Raw genomic sequence first — 18,443 nt, forward strand, 5'->3', positions numbered from 1 at the left:
TGCCCTGTTTTCATCATTACTTATCACTCCACTAATATTTGTGTTGGTGCAGGTTTTATCAGCACTATCTTATGTGTATTTTCAGAACACACATAAAAACGTTGAATAGCTCCTGGTGTAGAATCATTTCCTGTAGAAACTCACTAGGAATTTACGGAGTCAGTAAAGATCTGCGTTAAAAGCTTCTCATTTGGCAATAAGTACTTTAACACATGCTTCTTGGTGCTATAGAAATGCTAGACACAGCCATTTAACTTACTATTGCATAACACTGATGAAAAATAAAATACACTACCTCTGTGCAGTTCCTTCTATTAGCCAATTTTCTCTGCCAACTGACATGCCATCAAACTATCTTTTAACTGTTTCTGGTTTTGAGGATTTTACCTGGCGCTAATGTCATGCTAACTGCTCAATAGTGCCCCAAGATGTCATGCTTACTTTCTTCATCATACTGGTGGAACATAAGAGAAACTTAAGAGAAATACTCATTTGCTCGGGAAGGATGGTCTGCAAAGCAGCTCCTGTTTGCTTTAGGAGTCAGTAAAATAAGAGGTGAGGTATGCTTTATCTTAAGAACTAGGAATCAACACAAACTTCAGCCTGTCTGCTCAGCAGGCTGCCCTTTTATGGATGGAAATGCCAAGATGTCAGTATTTTGTAGCCATTCTGATGATTAAAACTTTTGTTTCATGCATCCCTGTTCCTCCATTTCTGAAATAACTCGAGTGTGAAAATGGCTGCCTGTTCTCACTTACTGTGCTAACAATTTTATACTCTTAAAAAGCAGGACTTAATAGTACTGAAAAGTGCTACTTGTGAGCATGTAGTAATTGGTATGTGGATGAGGGTAAAATTTAGACCACTTCAGATCCAACTGCTGAAAATTTCTATTTCAACAGTACATTAAGTCCAGCTACTACTACTACACTAAAAATTCACAGCTCACTTAATCGTTGAATCCTAGCTCTGCAAAAGCCTTTGCCTGCATCTATGCCCACCAACAACATAGCCCCAAGCTCTAGTACCCTCCTGCAATGTGCAATCATTGGCGGAGTGGGGAACAATCAGCTTTTTGAATCAGTTGTTTCCAGAGCTTTTGAACTGGGATGCTGATTTTTCATACAAAATAGCCATATATATACTGTGCTGCTGGACCCAAACTTTCCAAGTTTCTGTTGCATGCAAGCAATCTATCCAGGTTTTAACAGCACTTGCACGAGCATGCACCAGCCCTCCCCTCCCCCTACTTTTATTTCCTTGGCCTACAGCAGATGCAGCTAGGCTAATTTCTGCTTTTATATGCAAGCTTGTGGCTTGCAAATAATTTTTTTTTAGAATGTAGATGCCGGTCCCGCTTTTCACAGTGACACCATTTAGACTGCCGAGTCTTCAAGACTTCGTTTGCACTTAGAGGCACTACAAAAGAAGCTCGGGCACCAAACAGGACAAAATACTGGCCTGCCCTTCTTCTCCTTGAAGGCCTGCGTGGGTTTCAGCCCAGGCCCAGACAGCCCCCAGCGCTGTGAGGCGGGGAGTGGCTGAAGGCACTCCGGCTTCCCCGGGAAGCTGCCAGAAGCAGGCCGAGAGCGTATCTTCCGGGGGCCAGCCTGCTGACAACGCTCACCAAGCACACCTCCACCACCCTCCTGCCCTCGCAAGCTCCAGGCCCGCTCCAGGCTCACGCCGGGACACCACCCCGGGAGCCGGCCCCTGCCCGCCAGCCCTAGCCAGGCCAGGCACCGCCACCCTCCCCCTCCTCCTCCCGCACCGCCCCTCAGAGACTCCTCCAGCCACCCGCGCCCCGGAGCGACTGACGCGGCCGCTTCCCATTGGCTACGCCAGTGCGCGAGCGCCGGCACCGCCAATGGGCGGCGGCCACGGCGGGGAACGCGCGGCGCGTGGGCGGGGGGGGGGGGGGCGGGACGGGCAGGCTCTAGTAGCGGCGGTCGAGGGAGCGGGGGGCAGCCATGGGGGCGCGTGCCGCGGGCCGTCTCTGGTGGGGTAGGAGCCGCGGGGCGGCCGCTGGGGGGGCGCGGGGGCTGCCGGGGCGGCCTGAGGGGGCGGCGGGTCACGGCTTCCCCCTCCCCGGTTTTCCGGGCCTTGCCGGGGGTGTGGGCCCGTCGTGGCGGGAGGGGGCTGAGCGCCGGGCTGAGCGGGCGGCCGCTGGGGACGGGCTGGGGCCGCCGTGCGCCCGTCTCCCGGCCGGGGAGGGGCGAGGGCTCTAGGCCGTGCGGGCCGCTCTGCGGGGTGGCGGGCGGGGGGCAGCGCCCGCAGTCGGGTGTCGGCCGTTGCACGTCCGAGCCGCTGTGCTGCGGGAGGGGGGGCGCGCTGCCCCGGCTTGCTCGGTGGGTTGCCGGAGCGCAGGTAGGCGGCCCAGAGACCCTAGCAACAAAATAGTGAAGAAAATGGAGCTTGTCTCTCGTCTTAATTAAAAGAAAAAACCGCTTTGGTGTGCGGTAAGCGGTGATGTACTCGCCGGGCTGCCCTGGCCTGGGGTCTAGTGCTGTAAGAAGGGCAGTAAGGAAGTAGTGACTGAAGACAAAAGGAGTCGTCCGTGGGGAATTGTACTTCCTCTTCCCCTCCCCCTGCTGCTGGGTCTTCTGTGCTGAATAAATCGGTAAACCTGTTAATAGTCCGGCTGGGACCCCTTTATAGAAATACCGAAGGTGCAGACAGCGCTGCACAGGGCCGAAAGGGGAAGGCTCTTGCTCACCGAGTGCACATGTGCAGGGGTGCGTGATCTTCAGCAGATCTTCTGAGCTCTGCCGCAGAAGGTGCGGGTATTTTAAGGAGGAAGTTCACAGAATCATCATAATTATCCCACAGCAGAAGCTTTTCTTGACAGCTCCTCAGAGTTACAACTTGGTTTTTCGATGAGGACTAGTAATACCAGCATGAAGCTGCCTTAGTTGGTTTAACAACGCTCTTGTCTATGTAATTCACTTACATTAGAAAACAACTTTTGAAATCAGATTATGTGAGGGTTTTTTGCCTTAATATCAAGGACAGATTTGCATTTTCCTGGCTTAGATTCTCGTAGGAAGATGATCTTTTCATTTGCTGAAGGTGAATTAAACCTTAAATATTTCACTATAGAAAGGAAAATTATGCCACCAGTTCATGAGTCAGTTTAAAAAAAAAAAAGCAGTGATACGTGACTAGGTGAATTTCACCATGTGCTTTCTTTAGTGAGTTCTCTTTAGCAGGTGTTTTTGCATAAGCTAGAACTTCTCTATTTGAAGTGACAGAAACGGCTGAGTGAACTCTGTTCGGCTTCTGAATATATTCTGCCAAAGATATCTCTAGGTAATGCTAAAATATGCTGATTTCAATTTAATGGTCTCATTCCATCTAGAGAAGGGTTTCTCTCTTGAGAGTAGCTGTGACATTCAAGTAGCTTTTTGCATCTTTGTTTTCTTACTCGACCCCAGTGGCAGCTGGTACTGTAGGTCACCGTAACATGCTGTGACAGCCACGGATCGCCTTGGAAGTCAGTTGATCAGTGATGATGAAGTGTTGCTTGTGTGTGGGCATACTGAAGGGAGAGAGCCAATCTAATGTGTAAATCTGGTGGTGGAAACCAACTAGGATCACCCCGAAAGAAAGGGGTTGTGTCCTAGGGTTAGAAGAAGTCATTAGGAGGGGGAGTGGTACGATGAATAGGGCGCTGGGTTGCAGTGTGGCAATTCAGTCCTGATCTCTGGTTGAGTAACCTGGAAGATGTTATTTCTTTCAGCTTCTTCCACCTGCAGAATAGGTGTAATGAAACTGGCTTTTCTTGACCGGTACTGATAAAGTGTAGGTGACGCTGCACAGTCTGTGTACCATGTGCTGTAGAGTTTCTGCATCACTGAACTGTATCTTCCTCTCATGTTCAGTCTTGAGAGAGAATGTGCAGCTTCCTATTCAAGTTATTAACCACTCACAGCAAAGCTAACTATTTTTTGCCTAGTTCCAACTTCGATGTCTGAGCTGTTACTCCCCCCAGTCTTTGGTGGATTAAGAAGAGTCTTTTGCTATGTGGATTTTGTTAGAGATGCTTGTCATCTTTCATCAAGTCACTTCTCAATCTCTCTTGACTAGGTAGAAGGAAGGATTATGAGGTTTTATGCGCAAAGTCTCAAGCAATAGTAAGATCCAGAAGTATGAAGTCTTTCTTAAAAGAAAGCAATTTCCTTGTACCTTTTAATGTTTGGGGTTTTCTTAGCATTCTAAGAGTGCTTGAGTTGTTAACCAGAGAGATCTAGCTGTTGTTCTCCAGTCTGTTGCTAGAGAGATAAATCAATGGTAGACTAAGATCCTCATGAGCAAGAACGAAGGAGCTCCTTACCAGTGCATCAAGTGCTGGTCCTAAAATCAGTGTAACTGTACTAAGGCTGGTTGGGACAGTCCTGCATTATGTGATCCTATGAAAGATGTGTTTGAGTGCCTGCTGTGCAAGAGGTGTGGGCAATTGGCTTAGGAGTTTCTATGAGAAAGAACTGAAATAAAATGTAGCTGATCGTGGGGATCTGCGTGGAAATTCTGCTGGTCTTGTACCAGTAGCAGTTAGCATTTTGTCAAAGCTGCTACCCTATCTGGAGAGCCATAGCAGGAGTGGCATAACTCCAGCTAGCTTTAGGCACAGAGAATATATTACATGATCATGTGGAATCATGATTTAAGTGAGGAGGGAAAGCACATATCTTGCCTTAACTTCCTTTTTTTCTGGTCAAACTGGAATTCCTTTCCTTTTTTTTCCTGCTTATTTGCAGGGGGTGGGGAGATGATTTAGCCGCGGCAACAGGAGGATCATAAATGTTCTGCAGGAATGCTGATTGCTTTGCTTTTTGTTCTAGGCACAATGAGCTGCACGTTATTCCTGGCAGTTAATGGTTTATATTCGGCTAGTGATGATGTGGTAGAGCTAACACCAACTAACTTCAACAAGGAGGTCATTCAGAGTGAGAGCCTGTGGCTCGTGGAGTTCTATGCCCCATGGTAAGAATTACAGCTGCATACTTGCTTGCTCTTATCATGGAGGAGCAGCATACTAATCTGATGCTGATCAGTCCAGGGTTTCATTCAGTTGTCGGCCATAAAACCGATAACTGTACTGACTAGCAAAACAGCTGTAGTTGGGATTCCTATTTTAAATATCCTCACCGGGGAAGAAGGCAGCAATTGGAGTCACATGGAAAAGACGAGGGGTAATGGATAAGTTACTCCTGAGGAAATTCCAACTGGACACAAAAGGAAAATTTTTCACAATGAGAACAATCAGCCATTGGAATAATCTCCTCAGGGAAGTGGTGGTTTCCCCAATATTGGACACTTTTAAGATTTGGCTGGACAGGGTGCTGGGCCATCTTGTCTAGACTGTGCTTTTGCCAAGAAAGGTTGGACCAGATGATCCTTGAGGTCCCTTCCAACCTGGTATTCTATGAAAACCTTATGTCATTTTACTACTACATTTTTTTTTTTTCTACTGAAATTAGTATTAAAAATGACTGATCAAAGTGCAATAGGTAAGTGAGAAGGCCCCTCACTTCTGTCTTTCTGAACCTGATTCTGATGTGAAAGCACAGATCTGAATTTACACTTAGAATTTCCAGTTTCCATTGAAAAATACTGGCTGTGTGCACCTTAATTTAGCACCTCTATCTCCCATCCTGCTCATGTCCAGAGCATGGAGTCTCTTCCATGTAAATTCCATCTTTGCACAAATCCTCTGTGCTATTGCCATCCAAAGCTCCATGTTCTGGAGAAAGGCCTTTAATTGGAACAGCTTTACTGTGTCTGGACTGAGAGGTTTAGGGGAAAGCTTGCTGTGCCTCTTCTAGTGTTGTTGCAGCTTTACAGGCAACGGGAAACTTTACTGAACAATGGAAATGGTGTGTAGAACAGGTATAAGTAAATTGGCAGCTCCTCTTTCCCTACAGACCTGTGATGCTGTGATTATACACCAGTTGCCAGTCAACTGTTGGTCTTCTCCCCCAGACACCTCCAGGAGATAATGTGCCACAAATTCCTGCTAGTTAAGAAGTTACCTCTAGAATAATTTTTTCAATCCTCATCACAGGTCCATTTTAGCTTGCAACAAGCAGACTAGTGTGGAAATCTGGATTTTGGTGCTCACGTTTGCCTCTGTTAGGAAAGCCAGGTAGCTTTTGAGATGTGTGCATGTATATGTGTGTGTGTGTGTGCACTTATATAATACATATGGAGGTTTTTCTTCAGAAGTCTGTGTGGTGTGATGTGATGTGGCATAGCCTCTTCCCTCTTCATGAGTAGACTGTCTCGCACAGTTTGCTGCAAGTGGCTGTTCTGTAATTGCAAACCCAACAAGGCTGCTCTGTACTTTGTGAAATAGTTATCGGATCTGAATGACAATTAGTTGTTTTTTTTCTAAAAGGTGTGGTCATTGTCAAAGACTAACCCCTGAGTGGAAGAAAGCAGCAACAGCATTAAAAGTAAGTTTAACCTTTCAAATGTGCTTGTGGCAGTGGATTGAGGAGAGTTTGGCTGTTTGTCATCTGGCTTGGGAATATGGAGGTGGGGTTTGGTCCCCAAAACCATATCACTTTAATCATACTTGTCCAGCTAGAGAAGTGGCCAATTGGAAGCACTTAAAAAGCTAGGATTTTTGTGGGTTTTTTCTTTTTTAAAAGAAGCCATTGAATTGAAGGGGAAGCAAGTCAATTCTGTCCCTGTGAATTCCCATTACTGTCTTCTGGGCCTGCTTTTACCAGCACCAGAAGACATTAGAATCCAACCATCCCCCAAAATGGCATGTTTCTCTTTTCTTCCTTGCTGTCCTGTCACCTGCCTCTGAAGTACAGGAACAGCATGAACTGAATAAATGAAGACAGCTTTGTAAGCTGTTGGTGATGACTATTTCTTTAATTACAGAAAACTTGGTCATGTAGTGATTTGCTGGACTCTTGCCTATGTAAAATATATTCCCCTTCTTAAAAACAAACAGAAAAAAACCCAACAAACAAATGAAAGACCCAAACAATTTTAAATTTTGTTTGCCAGGATGAAGAAAGAAATGGACATATATGGTGTTCTGTAGTTTAATGCTTTTCAGGGGATAACACCTCTCTTCTGGTTACTGTTTTCTTACCCTCCTAATAACACTCTCTCTCTCCAGCATGCACAGAGTATAAAATGTAATAAATCACTGTAGAAATCTTGTCTTAGCTTTTGTTTTTATTTCCATAGGGTGTAGTGAAAGTAGGTGCAGTAGATGCAGATAAGCATCAGTCCTTGGGTGGACAATATGGAGTCAGAGGGTTTCCAACTATCAAGATATTTGGAGCCAACAAAAACAAAGCAGAGGATTATCAGGGTAAATGTGATGCTTTTTCATGTGTTGCAGGCCTAAAAACTTCCCTGAATACAGTAATTATGGTAGCTGTTAATGCTGTCTTGTGTGGTGTTTACTTCATGTCTAGTGCTTGTAGTAACTGAGAGACAGATGGGTGGGACTTGTTTGACCAAACTGTGCATGTCTTAGCATAGGCTAACAGTCCCACCTGTGGTTTATAGTTGGTGGAGGTTGATAGGCAGTTCCAAAGAATTATTCCTTTCTTTCTGTTTACTGGGAGCTTGACACAGTCACCCCTCATACCAGATAAGGTGGTTAGTTAAAAAGTGGAGTGAAGTCAATCCTGCTGCTTGTGTTTTAAGTCAGTGATGTCCTACCACTAGTACCATATCGCTCATAGCCCAGTTCTGCTTTTCCTGAAAAATCCTTAGGGTGAAGGAGTATTAAGTTTGTAATTAAGTCAGGGGTTTACCTTAAACTGGCCTTTTGATGCTTTTGACACTCATTTTGCTGTGTTACAGGTGGCAGGACAAGTGACGCCATTGTTGATGCTGCTCTAAGTGCTCTTCGGTCCCTGGTGAAAGACCGTCTTAGTGGCAGAAGTGGAGGATACAGTTCTGGGAAACAGGTATTTGAGGGAATGTGTGGGTTTGTTTTCAACTGGAGACTGTCCTGTACAGGAGATCAGGGCTTGTGCTCCTGACTCTGTTCACAGAATAGTTGAAATTGGAAGGTACTGCTGGAGGCTGTCTAGTCCAGCCCCCTGCCCAGTGCAGGGTCAACTAGAGCAGATTGTTCAGGGCTGTGTCCCGTCAAGTTGTGAGTATCTCCAAGGACTGAGACACCACACAGACTGTGCTCTTTGGGCAACCTGTTCCAGTGTTTGACCACCCTCACAGTAGAAAAGTTTTCTCTTATGTTTAAATTAAATTCTTGTATTTCAACTTACGCCCTTACTTTTTGTCCTGTCACTGGGCAGAGAAGAGTCTGCCTTTGTTTTCTTTACTCCCCTCCACTCAGGTATTTATATACATGGATAGGACCCACACTGAGCCTTCCCTCTTTCCAGCTGAGCAATCCCAGCTTTCTCAACCTCTCATCATATGTCAGATGCTCAAAGCCCTTAATCCACTTTGACCCTTGGCTGGACTTGCTCCAGTGTGTGCATGCCTCTTATACTGGGGAGCCCAGAACTGGACCCAGTACTCCAGATGTTTCACACAGTGCGGAGCAGAGGGAAAGAGCACCTCCCCAGACCTGCTGGCAACTCTCTGCCTAAAGCAGTTCAGGAGACTGTTGTCTGCCTTTGCCACAGGGGTACATTGCTGGCTCACATTCAACTTGTCCGCCAGGACGCCCAAGTCCCTCTCTGAAAAGCTGCTTTCCAGCTAGTCAGTCCCCAGCATGTACTGGTGCATGGGTTTATTCTTTCCCAGGTGCAAGATGCAACTTTGCATCTCCCTTTGAACTCCTTGTTAGCCCCATTCTCCAACTGGTTGAGGTACCATTTGCCTAGTCCTAGTCTTAAGATAGGTGGATGAGGTTTTTTAATTTGGTAGTGTTCTTCTGAAGTTGGCTTGCTTGATTTCTCCCCGAAGGTAAATTGAAAAGCTTCTGGCTCCTACTATTATTTGTAAATCATGGAGTAAGTACACTCTGCCATCCTCAGGTTGGCCAGATAGAAGAGCTGGGTGGACTGTACCCTGCAGCGTGTGTTGCACTCACGTGTTTGTTTTGCCTGGAAACCAGGGCACAGTGGGGTGGGGGGGTTGGAGAGCGCTTTGTTCTCAGGCAGATCAGAGCGTGAAGAACTGGGGAAGTGTTCCCACATCTTCTTGTTAGTCAGTTTGACCTGATTTCTCTTTTTCTTTAATTTTTTTAAGAGAAGGTTCACTTGCTGTTTCTTGAAAGTGCTGTGGGATTAGGCTGTGTGTGTTGCTAGTTCTAAAATAGGAAAGTTGTATGACCTAACACTACCTGTTTTGTATCTCATTCAAATAAAGACCATTTGGTACAACATGACACACAGGAGATGGCTTGTGTGGGAAACCAATTTTGGTTACTTCTTATGTGAGGGTCTGTTTGTTTCTTACAGAGCCGAGAGAGCGGAGGTGGAGACAAGAAGGATGTGATTGAGCTGACTGATGACAGCTTTGATAAGAACGTCATAAATAGTGACGATGTGTGGATGGTGGAGTTTTATGCCCCATGGTGTGGGCACTGCAAAAAGTAAATGAGGTTTTTCTTTGACAATTTGGTTCCCATTAGTGCTTGGTTTTGTGCAATACCCTTAATCCCTTAAAAGGGACCTTGCATATCTGGTATATATTTAGCAAAACTGTGTGGGCTTCCCCTGCTCAGGGTACCTTGGTGCTGCTCTGGCTGTGCTCCTCCTTAGCAGTAAAATTCCCAGTTACCAGTGGAAATAAGATGCAGAAGTTACATTAACCTTTTCATTCCTTCAGATGCAGGACTTCAGTCTCATTTGGAATAACCCTCCTAGCTGTCATTCTCTGCAGAGACTTTTTTTTTTCCTGAGTGGAGTATGCTACATAATGTTGGAATGTGGTATACTTTTGCTAGCTCTAAGAGAGCTTAGAGCACTGATACTCTTTGTTTTTCAGCCTGGAGCCAGAATGGGCAGCTGCTGCCACTGAGGTGAAGGAACAAACAAAGGGAAAAGTAAAGCTGGCTGCAGTAGATGCAACAGTCAATCAGATGCTGGCAGGCCGATACGGGGTGAGTGTGCTCTGCAGTGGCTACAATTTCCTTTCCATCTCTAGTAAGTCAGATTTCCCTTTAATACTTACTGAACTGTTCCTTAATCTGGTACCACTTAAATGTTTTGTGCTAAAAATAATGTGAAGTGACACATGCCACTTTTCCACAAGAAATTCATTTCTGAATGTCAGTAACAATATAAATAAATGGGGTGAGAGGAAAGGAATAAATCTGGATGTTGCTGATGAAAAAGGCTGTTTATTTCCCTAAAGTCTTGTATAGCTTTATCATCTGAAGTGAGATGTCTCTCCTTTCAGACTGTTTGTATGCTAGCTGGGCATCTCCAGAACACACACATACCTGTACATCTTGGAGCCAGTTATCAGGGATCACTCCGACAGTATTAGCTGCCCAGATCAGCTATGCTGTGGGCCCAAAGTGAACTGATATTGTTTAATTTTTAATACAGTACAGGGAGCTTACAGTGTGCTGCTTGTTTCCCTGTAAGTGCACATGGCTGGCAGTCAGCAGGAAGACTGAGCAAGCTTTACTGGAAGTGTAGCAGAGGGAGCTTAAGGTTCATTTGTTGCCATGTAGGCACAGTGCTGTCTCCCCACAGACAAACAGGGAAACTAATGTCTAAGAAATACAAAGAGTTAAGGTAGTCCTCCTGGTACTTAACTGCAGTGCTTGGTGTGTCGAAACTGAGATGAAACTTGTCATGGTTTAACCTCAGTCGGCAACTGAGTACCACACAGCTGCTTGCTCGCTCTTCCTCCCCTCCCCCCCCCTCCCGTTGGGATGGGGGAGAGAATTGGAAGAGTAGAAGTGGGAAAAACTTGTGGGTTTAGATAAAAACAGTTTAATAATTGAAATAAAATAACAATAATAATAATATAAAAATACACAAAGCAAGTGATGCACAGTGCAATTGCTCACCACCCGCCGACCGATGCCCAGCCAGTCCCTGAGCAGCGGCCCCCCCGGCCAGCTTTCCCCCAGTTTATGTACTGAGCATGATGTCACATGGTATGGAATGTCCCTTTGGCCAGTTTGGCTGTGCCCCCTCCCAGCTTCTTGTGCACCTCCAGCCTTCTCAGTTGGTGGAGCGTGGGAAGCTGAAAAGTCCTTGACTAGTGTAAGCACTACCTAGCAACAACTAAAACATCGGTGTGTTATCAACATTGTTCTAGTCCTAAATCCAAAACACAGCACTGTACCAGCTACTAGGAAGGAAATTAACTCTGTCCCAAAACCAGGACAAAACTATTGCGGATTCATCAGGCCTAAAACTTGAAACAGTGTTTCAGTGTATGTTAGCCTTGTTTTGAATTGTTGCACAAGTAGGAAGCTACAAAATCGTTCCAGTACAGTCATAACATGCTGTGAGACTTGGTTCATGTAGGTGTTAAATCTCTTCCCTTTCTCTTAATCTAGAACACATCAAAGTAGCAGATAACTTCTACCATAAATATTCAGATTTATTTGAGCTGATGGCTTAAACTTGTCTTGCAGATTCGTGGATTTCCCACAATTAAAATTTTCCAGAAGGGAGAAGACCCTGTTGATTATGATGGTGGCAGAACTAGATCTGATATCATTGCTCGTGCTCTGGATCTGTTTTCTGACAATGCCCCACCACCTGAGCTCCTGGAGGTACTTCTACATCATTTTCTCAAATTGCTCTTTCATCATATCCTTTGCAGCAGTTTTTACAGGTCTATATTAACTGTAAATAAAACAGTCTAAGCGTGCTGCTTGCACACTGTTTTGCAGGAGAATGTCAAGGATGACAAGTCTGGTCATTCAGCTTTCTGTTATTTAATTTTAACTTTGTTGTTGACTGAAAGATTATTACAACTGATACAGTGAAGGCACTGACAGGATGGTACCAGGGTGTCTGAATCCTCTCTTGAGGAACAAGTGAAAAGGTTGCGTTCTGTGCCCCATCTTTTTTCTTGCAACAAGTGGGCAGGGTTTTGTCACTTGTAAGCCATCCATTAGAAGTTGCATGATTACTAATCTTGCTTGTTGTCCAAAAAACTCCACTCGCTGTATGGTGGCTTCTAGTTTCAGCTTCATGTTGGTAGATTTGAAATGGTGATCAGTTATCTTCAAAGTGGGGTGCATGTAAGACAATCCATTGGGGTGCCAGAAAGGAAAAAAAAATGTTTATTTCATCTTTGTTATCCTTTTAAAATGTCTATTTTTCTGTATGCCTTATAATGTATGTAATGTTAGTACAGTAGTACATGTATATAATATACATATATTGGGGCTGCGTGCTTAGAAGGTTTTTTTACTGGTAGCGGTGCACAATCAAAGTTTGGAGACCACTGATGTAGATAAATGGATTGATTCCCTTTTAAGGTAGATCACACAAAGTTGGTATTGGCGCTGTTAAAGTTGATTAAATGTCCTCATCTTCAGCAAATGCTGCACCCTGCTGGCTCTCCTTATGCTAGCAGTACCACAGATGAAACCTACAGGCATATGCATAGGTCTGGGTGTGCTGTTTCCAGCCCTGGTCAAAGGACAGTGACTTCGAGCAAGAAGTGACATCTTACTGTGCTCTCTGTAAGCCTTATTTGGTACTGCTTACTTTCCTGTTGCTGCAAGTCTCAACAGAAGACTTTTTGTGAACTCTTTGTAATTAGTCTTATGGTGGGGGACCAGTGAAGTAGAAGAGGCTTGTAAACTTTTGTGTCAAGTTGTTTCAATGTTTATTACCTTGTAGGATGGAGTTGATAGGCTGTTGGAGGGAAGTGCAGTCACAGCTGGGTAACCGAGTCTTACTCTCATTGACTTTCTGCCGCTTTCTTCTAGATAATTGGTGAAGATGTTCTGAAGAGTACCTGTGATGCTCATCAGCTCTGCATCATTTCTGTCCTGCCTCATATTCTTGACACAGGTAGACATACAAGCAAGCAGACTTCTGTATGAATTTGTCACTTAAAGCATGTAGTTGTGTTTTAACTTGTCCAATTCTGTCTAACAAACAGGAGCTTCAGGGAGGAATTCTTACCTGGATGTCATGTTAAAAATGGCTGAAAAATACAAAAAGAAAATGTGGGGGTAAGTGTCATTGTAGACTGGTCTTCTTGGAAAAGATGTAAGCATTTTTAGAGGTAACAGGATAGAATTTGTATGATAGTGATTTACCTGCAGATAAGAGTTTTTTCCTTGTTCAGGATAGTGTATCTTGGTATTTCACTAACTGTACTGCGGGAGGGGATGCTGTGGCTTTAGAATAAACTGCTGGTTTTTTTTTTTTCATCCCCCTCTCAAATCCTGCATTTACAAGTGATATCTAAGCATTAATGAGATCAGATTAAGCATCTTTTACTCTGTCCTGAATGCTAAAATATTTTAGGGCAGTATTTATCCAGTTTCTTTCAGAGTCTTTTGCTGGTGGATGAGTCTGCCAGTATGACTGAATTCTCAAAAAAAAAAAAAGTAAACTGCAGGTTATTAACAAATTTCATGCTCAAAGAAGCAGGCCAGCAGGCTTTGCCTTTTCTCCTCCTCTCGAGTGGAGGTTAGGATCTCTGAGACTTCTCTGGGAAGTGAGAGTTGTTCTGACACACTGACTGCTGTGAAAAGGGGGCAAAATGGCATGAAAGCCTTGGGGGGAAATGCTGAGATTGGCTGATTCCAGAGGTTCCTCAGGGGACTTGTTAAACATTAGAGGAACTGAGACCTGGCCAGTGAGGAGCTAATACTGAGTGAAGTATTGGTCTTGCGGTCTTTGGCCAGAAATCCTCTACAGTGGAATTTGGGCAGTACTTTGTTGTGTTTGGGTCTGTGGCTTGACCCATTTTAAACCTTGCTTAATATAGGCTCAAGTGCAGCAATTTGTTCGGATTGGTAACATAATTCTTTCCCTGGACTGTCTTTCATGGCTGTTCTGATCCAGCTTTCAGTGGCTGTGAGCATGGGGCTGGCCTAGAGGTGCTGTTCAGGAGGGGCTTTCTTCTGTTATGTGGTTCAAGATCAGGACCCTGCTATTCCCTGCTGACTTCAATAACAGTTGACACTGTCAAGCGCAGTTCAGAGCCCAGCTTGAACTCTGCAGGGTTGCAGGATATCTGTGATTTCAAAATGACTGTAGTGCCTATTCTAATTTTTCATTTTGTATTTTATCTTTTCATCAAGGTGGCTGTGGACAGAAGCAGGTGCTCAGTCAGATCTTGAGAGCTCTTTGGGGATTGGAGGCTTTGGGTATCCAGCAATGGCAGCTGTTAATGCTCGGAAGATGAAATTTGCCCTTCTGAAAGGATCTTTCAGTGAGCAAGGGATTAATGAGTTTCTCAGGTGTGAAATCTTTAAGTGACTTAAATCTTTCTGTAACTGGGACTGTGACTCTTTAGACCAAAATAAGGCTCTCCTGGATCAGACAAGACTTGCACAGTAAGAGAATTAAGACGACAAGCATTCACTGGAGTAAGGGAATGATTTCAGTGAGGACTGGAACTAATAAAGCAGTATCTACCTTCTTGTGGTGGACAGAATTAAGTTGGACATTTAGACTTAAATGGTAGTTTTAGCACAACTTTTTAAAACAGTTTGAAAACAGAAGTGAGCTTTGATCTTGAAAAATTCTGGTTCTCTGGTAACCCAAGAATTTTAATGGGATTTGGTAATCAATACTATTTAATTCAAATGGTGCATTCTGATTAGTAATTGGGAAGTTCTCAGTTTGGGAATCTGAATGGGTGCTGCTGAGGTTCTTGAGGTTCTGTATGTTGCTGTTCATTGTTCGGTCTGGTCCTGTCTTCCCCCTCCCACCCTCCCTATCCACATTCCCCTGGCATCTGATAAACTAATTGGGGGAGCTGAAGCAATCCATCCAAAAAGTCAGTAGCTCTTTGCTCAGCTCAAGTTCCCTGAAACTGCCTCTTGCGTGTTGGGCAAGAGCCAGTGCTGAGAAGGATTGAATGGGGAAAGGAAATGGGGAGGAGGGCAGAAGGTGGCAGCAGCACTGAAAGGAGCTGAAACAGAGTAGCTAAACTTAAACTGTTACTTAAGCATGGTCAAAGTGAAGTGAGAACTCTGCTTCTGGGTAAAACACCAGCTGTCATAAGGTGTGTAAGAGCCTTTGAGAGCTTACATAGCAGTGTTATTTTCATGTCCTTGCTTGGAGAATGGCAAAGGACAGTCAGAATTGCAAAAGGAAATACAGTAGTCTCTCCCTACCTTGCCATTAATTGAACCCTGTTCCTGCTGGATTAATGGAAACGGTGCTATGTTCTCTTACCTCTGTAAGTGATCAGACTTTCTTAATGCCAAAAAGGGAAGGTTCTCAGAGTGTCAAGTAAAATATAGGATTCAGATGCAAGAAGAGTAATACCAGACGGTCTGTACTAATGCATGTGAGAGAAATGTCTGCCTTTCTCAGACATGGCGAATTCTTAGTCTATAAAATCCATCTTAGTGAAGCTTTTCCTCATTAGGGTGGATGGTGCTTCCAGGACACAACAGCCAACTTAACAGCTTATACTGCATTAGATAATTGGTTTGGTATTGTCTTACTGCAGAGCAATACTTGCTGGAATAATCTCTTGACACTTCAGTTCAGCTGTGCTGCCTAGAGAAAGCAGTATGATCACAGTTGGTGTAGCTGGCTGTTAACTCAGCTTGCTGCATGCAGCTTCTGTAATCTAATAGGCAGTCTCAACAGTGTTGACCAAAAGTAAGGGAACAAGCACTGAGAAGAGGATAAAAATTGTAGACTCCACCTAGGGAGGAATGCTTATTCAGTCTTATTAGCCTCTGAAAGAAGGCACAGGGATTAGTTCTTTGGGATTTTAGTGTTAGGGGTTTTGAACAAGCCTAACCAGCAAGTGCAAGATGGGGTGTTTCAACGCAAAAGCTGGTTACCTCATACCCATTGTAACCCGTGGGCACTTAGAATCCACTGAAAAGATCACTAGTGATTTCAGTAACAGTTGCAGGTGACTTCCAAAACTAGAATTATAGACTCCTCTTGGAGTTGCCTCAAGTGATACACAACGTACTGTTAAAGGGGCTGTGTTTATCCATGAGTGTTACAAGGGGTAACATTATTTCAGCAGCACCTGCTGAAATATGAAACAATGTAGCTCACGTAGTTTTGTCTCTTTGGATCCTATTGTAAATTCACAATGCTGCTTTAAGGGCTATTTTTCATTTTCTGCTTCTTAATTTGAAAAGCTTTTGCTTCCAGACAGTTTAGATTTGCTTCAAGAGATGCAAGCAGACTTCAAAGTTAACTTCCTTTTATCTGAAGCAGGCACTATTCCAAGTGGTTGCAGACTGGGAAAATTTCTTAAATTTAACTTTTACTTGTCTTTTCTCAGGGAACTGTCTGTTGGTCGTGGCTCTACAGCACCAGTGGGTGGTGGATCTTTCCCTAAAATTCATTCAGTTGAACCTTGGGATGGCAAAGATGGTGAGGTAAGAGGTGCTCCATCTCTACAAGTGCTGATGATTTGCTAGGTTCAGAAGTGACTGGATAGAGTAACTAAGAACTGGCAATGTGAAAACTCTTGTTCTTCAAAGATTGTGGCAAGTTGTGTTGATGGCTTCCCATTATCTAAATCCTGCCACCAGACCAAACACCAGCTTCATCAATCTGACATTGTGGACACATACTCCTGCCTAGCTGTTAGGATGTAATCTGAAGGTTGAATCCCTTGAGGGTGAAACCTGTTATTACCCATGCTGAGTAAGGGAGGTGGTAGTGTATGCATTCAAGACCTGAACATCTGTGGAGACTTTGGTTCTGCAATATGCTGACCTTGCCATCAGAGTCTTAACGTCAGAAAGCTTGTAAGGTAAAGCCCGTGTAATAACACAGTGATTGCATATGTTCTTAAGGTTCAACATTGCTGTAAAAACCAAAGTTACTACAATCCTTTGATCTACTTCAGGTGGAATTAAAACATAGAATGTGGTAGTAGCTTTGTTACATAGTTTATCTGTATTTGCCTTTATCTGAAGTATTTTTATTAGTAGAAAACAACCTTCTAGTCTAAACTCTGATCACTTGTCCTGTGCTTAATACGCTTCGAGTTTTTATGAATGAAAGAGATGACAGGCGGGAGCTTTCCTCTCAGGATGAAGTAAGCATCTTTCAAAGTCAGTGACATCCCAGTGTTAAGCGCTCTAAACGTGTGCTCAAAACCTTCCCCTTCTCACAGCTTCCGGTTGAAGATGATATTGATCTCAGTGATGTGGATCTGGACGACTGGGATAAAGATGAGCTGTGAGATCTTCAGGAATCTCCTTTTCTTGAGAGAGTTTGCGCAGCAGTTTGCAACCTGGTTCACAATCAGATGGGTATTCCAGTGGCCTTTTTATGGAGAAATAGCATGTGACACACTGTGCTATTTGATGCACTGCAGCAGTGAACTGTATGCATCTCAAGAAAACATTGCAGAAATTCTATGAATTGTCAATAACCAGTAAACTTGATTGTATTCTGTGTAACAAATATTTTGAGGACAACATGGATATTTCTTTGGAACATCTTCGTTTTTATTTTGTTGATAGTGTGCTGTTTGAGTGTTACTGGAGGCTGTTAGTGTAACCAATTTCAAATGTAATATTTTTCATGGAGGTGGAACCTGGTCAGCTTCTGTTTCAATTAAAGAATAAAACAAAATATTTTTGACACACAGTGTTAGTCTTGTATAGAGTAACAAAGGTGCACACGATAAAAGCTATCCCATTTTGGATGACTCTTGAAAAATGAACTGTAGAATAGAGAGGTAGGTGCAGAGGGGAGTCCTACACCACCCCCTTGCGGTGAACGATCTTGACAGTTTGGCCTAAAGCCTGATTAGATGGACAATCTTTGTTTAAATGCTCTTTAGTCTTCCTTTTCCTATTCCTTCTCAGGGGCTTTCTCTTTCTTTGTGCCAGACTTTGTAAGATCATTAACGCAAGGGAAGTGGGGTTGCTGCTGCAATGGGAGACACGGGAGCTCTTGGTCTTTTCCCCAGGATTAGCAGTGAAACTAATCCCCATTTTAGGGCATGAGGATTTCCAGGTGCTAACAGAAAAACACCACGGCGCTGTCTCCAGCAAATTGGATCTAATATTTCTTCACTTCCCATCTGGCATTGTTTTGATTTGAAATTGCCATTTCCTTGGAAGGGGAATCAGGAATGGGGATGGTTGCTGCTGCTTTTTTAATAAAAATACTATTATATTTTATTGCTCTCCATGTCTTGTGTATCGGTGTCTAGTGACGTGACCCTCACGTGATCAGCTTGTTTGTAAGTAAGGAATGAAAGAACTGAAAGTTTCCCCTCCTTTCAAGGAAATAACTTAATATGGATATTTGTCATCTCGTGTCTGTAAGAGATCGCCCGTAGCTCCTCCCCGTGAAAGGGCAGCGTAAGAACCGCTGGTAGCCGACAGT

At 44.0% G+C, this 18,443-nt stretch overlaps 1 protein-coding gene across 1 annotated transcript; it reads left to right on the top strand.

Annotated features, from left to right (window-relative positions):
* Positions 1 to 1,950: 1,950 nt before the first annotated feature.
* PDIA6 (protein disulfide isomerase family A member 6) lies at positions 1,951 to 18,235 on the top strand. The gene is made up of 13 exons (XM_076332779.1): positions 1,951 to 2,004; positions 4,842 to 4,983; positions 6,398 to 6,455; positions 7,210 to 7,336; positions 7,837 to 7,943; positions 9,411 to 9,544; positions 9,940 to 10,054; positions 11,552 to 11,692; positions 12,863 to 12,947; positions 13,039 to 13,111; positions 14,192 to 14,350; positions 16,375 to 16,471; positions 17,218 to 18,235. The coding sequence occupies exons 1-13, from the start codon at positions 1,971 to 1,973 to the stop codon at positions 17,284 to 17,286; spliced, it is 1,341 nt and encodes a 446-aa protein (XP_076188894.1). The 5' UTR covers positions 1,951 to 1,970; the 3' UTR covers positions 17,287 to 18,235.
* The last annotated feature ends 208 nt before the right edge of the window (positions 18,236 to 18,443 follow it).

Source organism: Aptenodytes patagonicus, chromosome 3, assembly GCF_965638725.1.
Source record: "Aptenodytes patagonicus chromosome 3, bAptPat1.pri.cur, whole genome shotgun sequence".
Taxonomy (NCBI): Eukaryota; Metazoa; Chordata; class Aves; order Sphenisciformes; family Spheniscidae; genus Aptenodytes; species Aptenodytes patagonicus.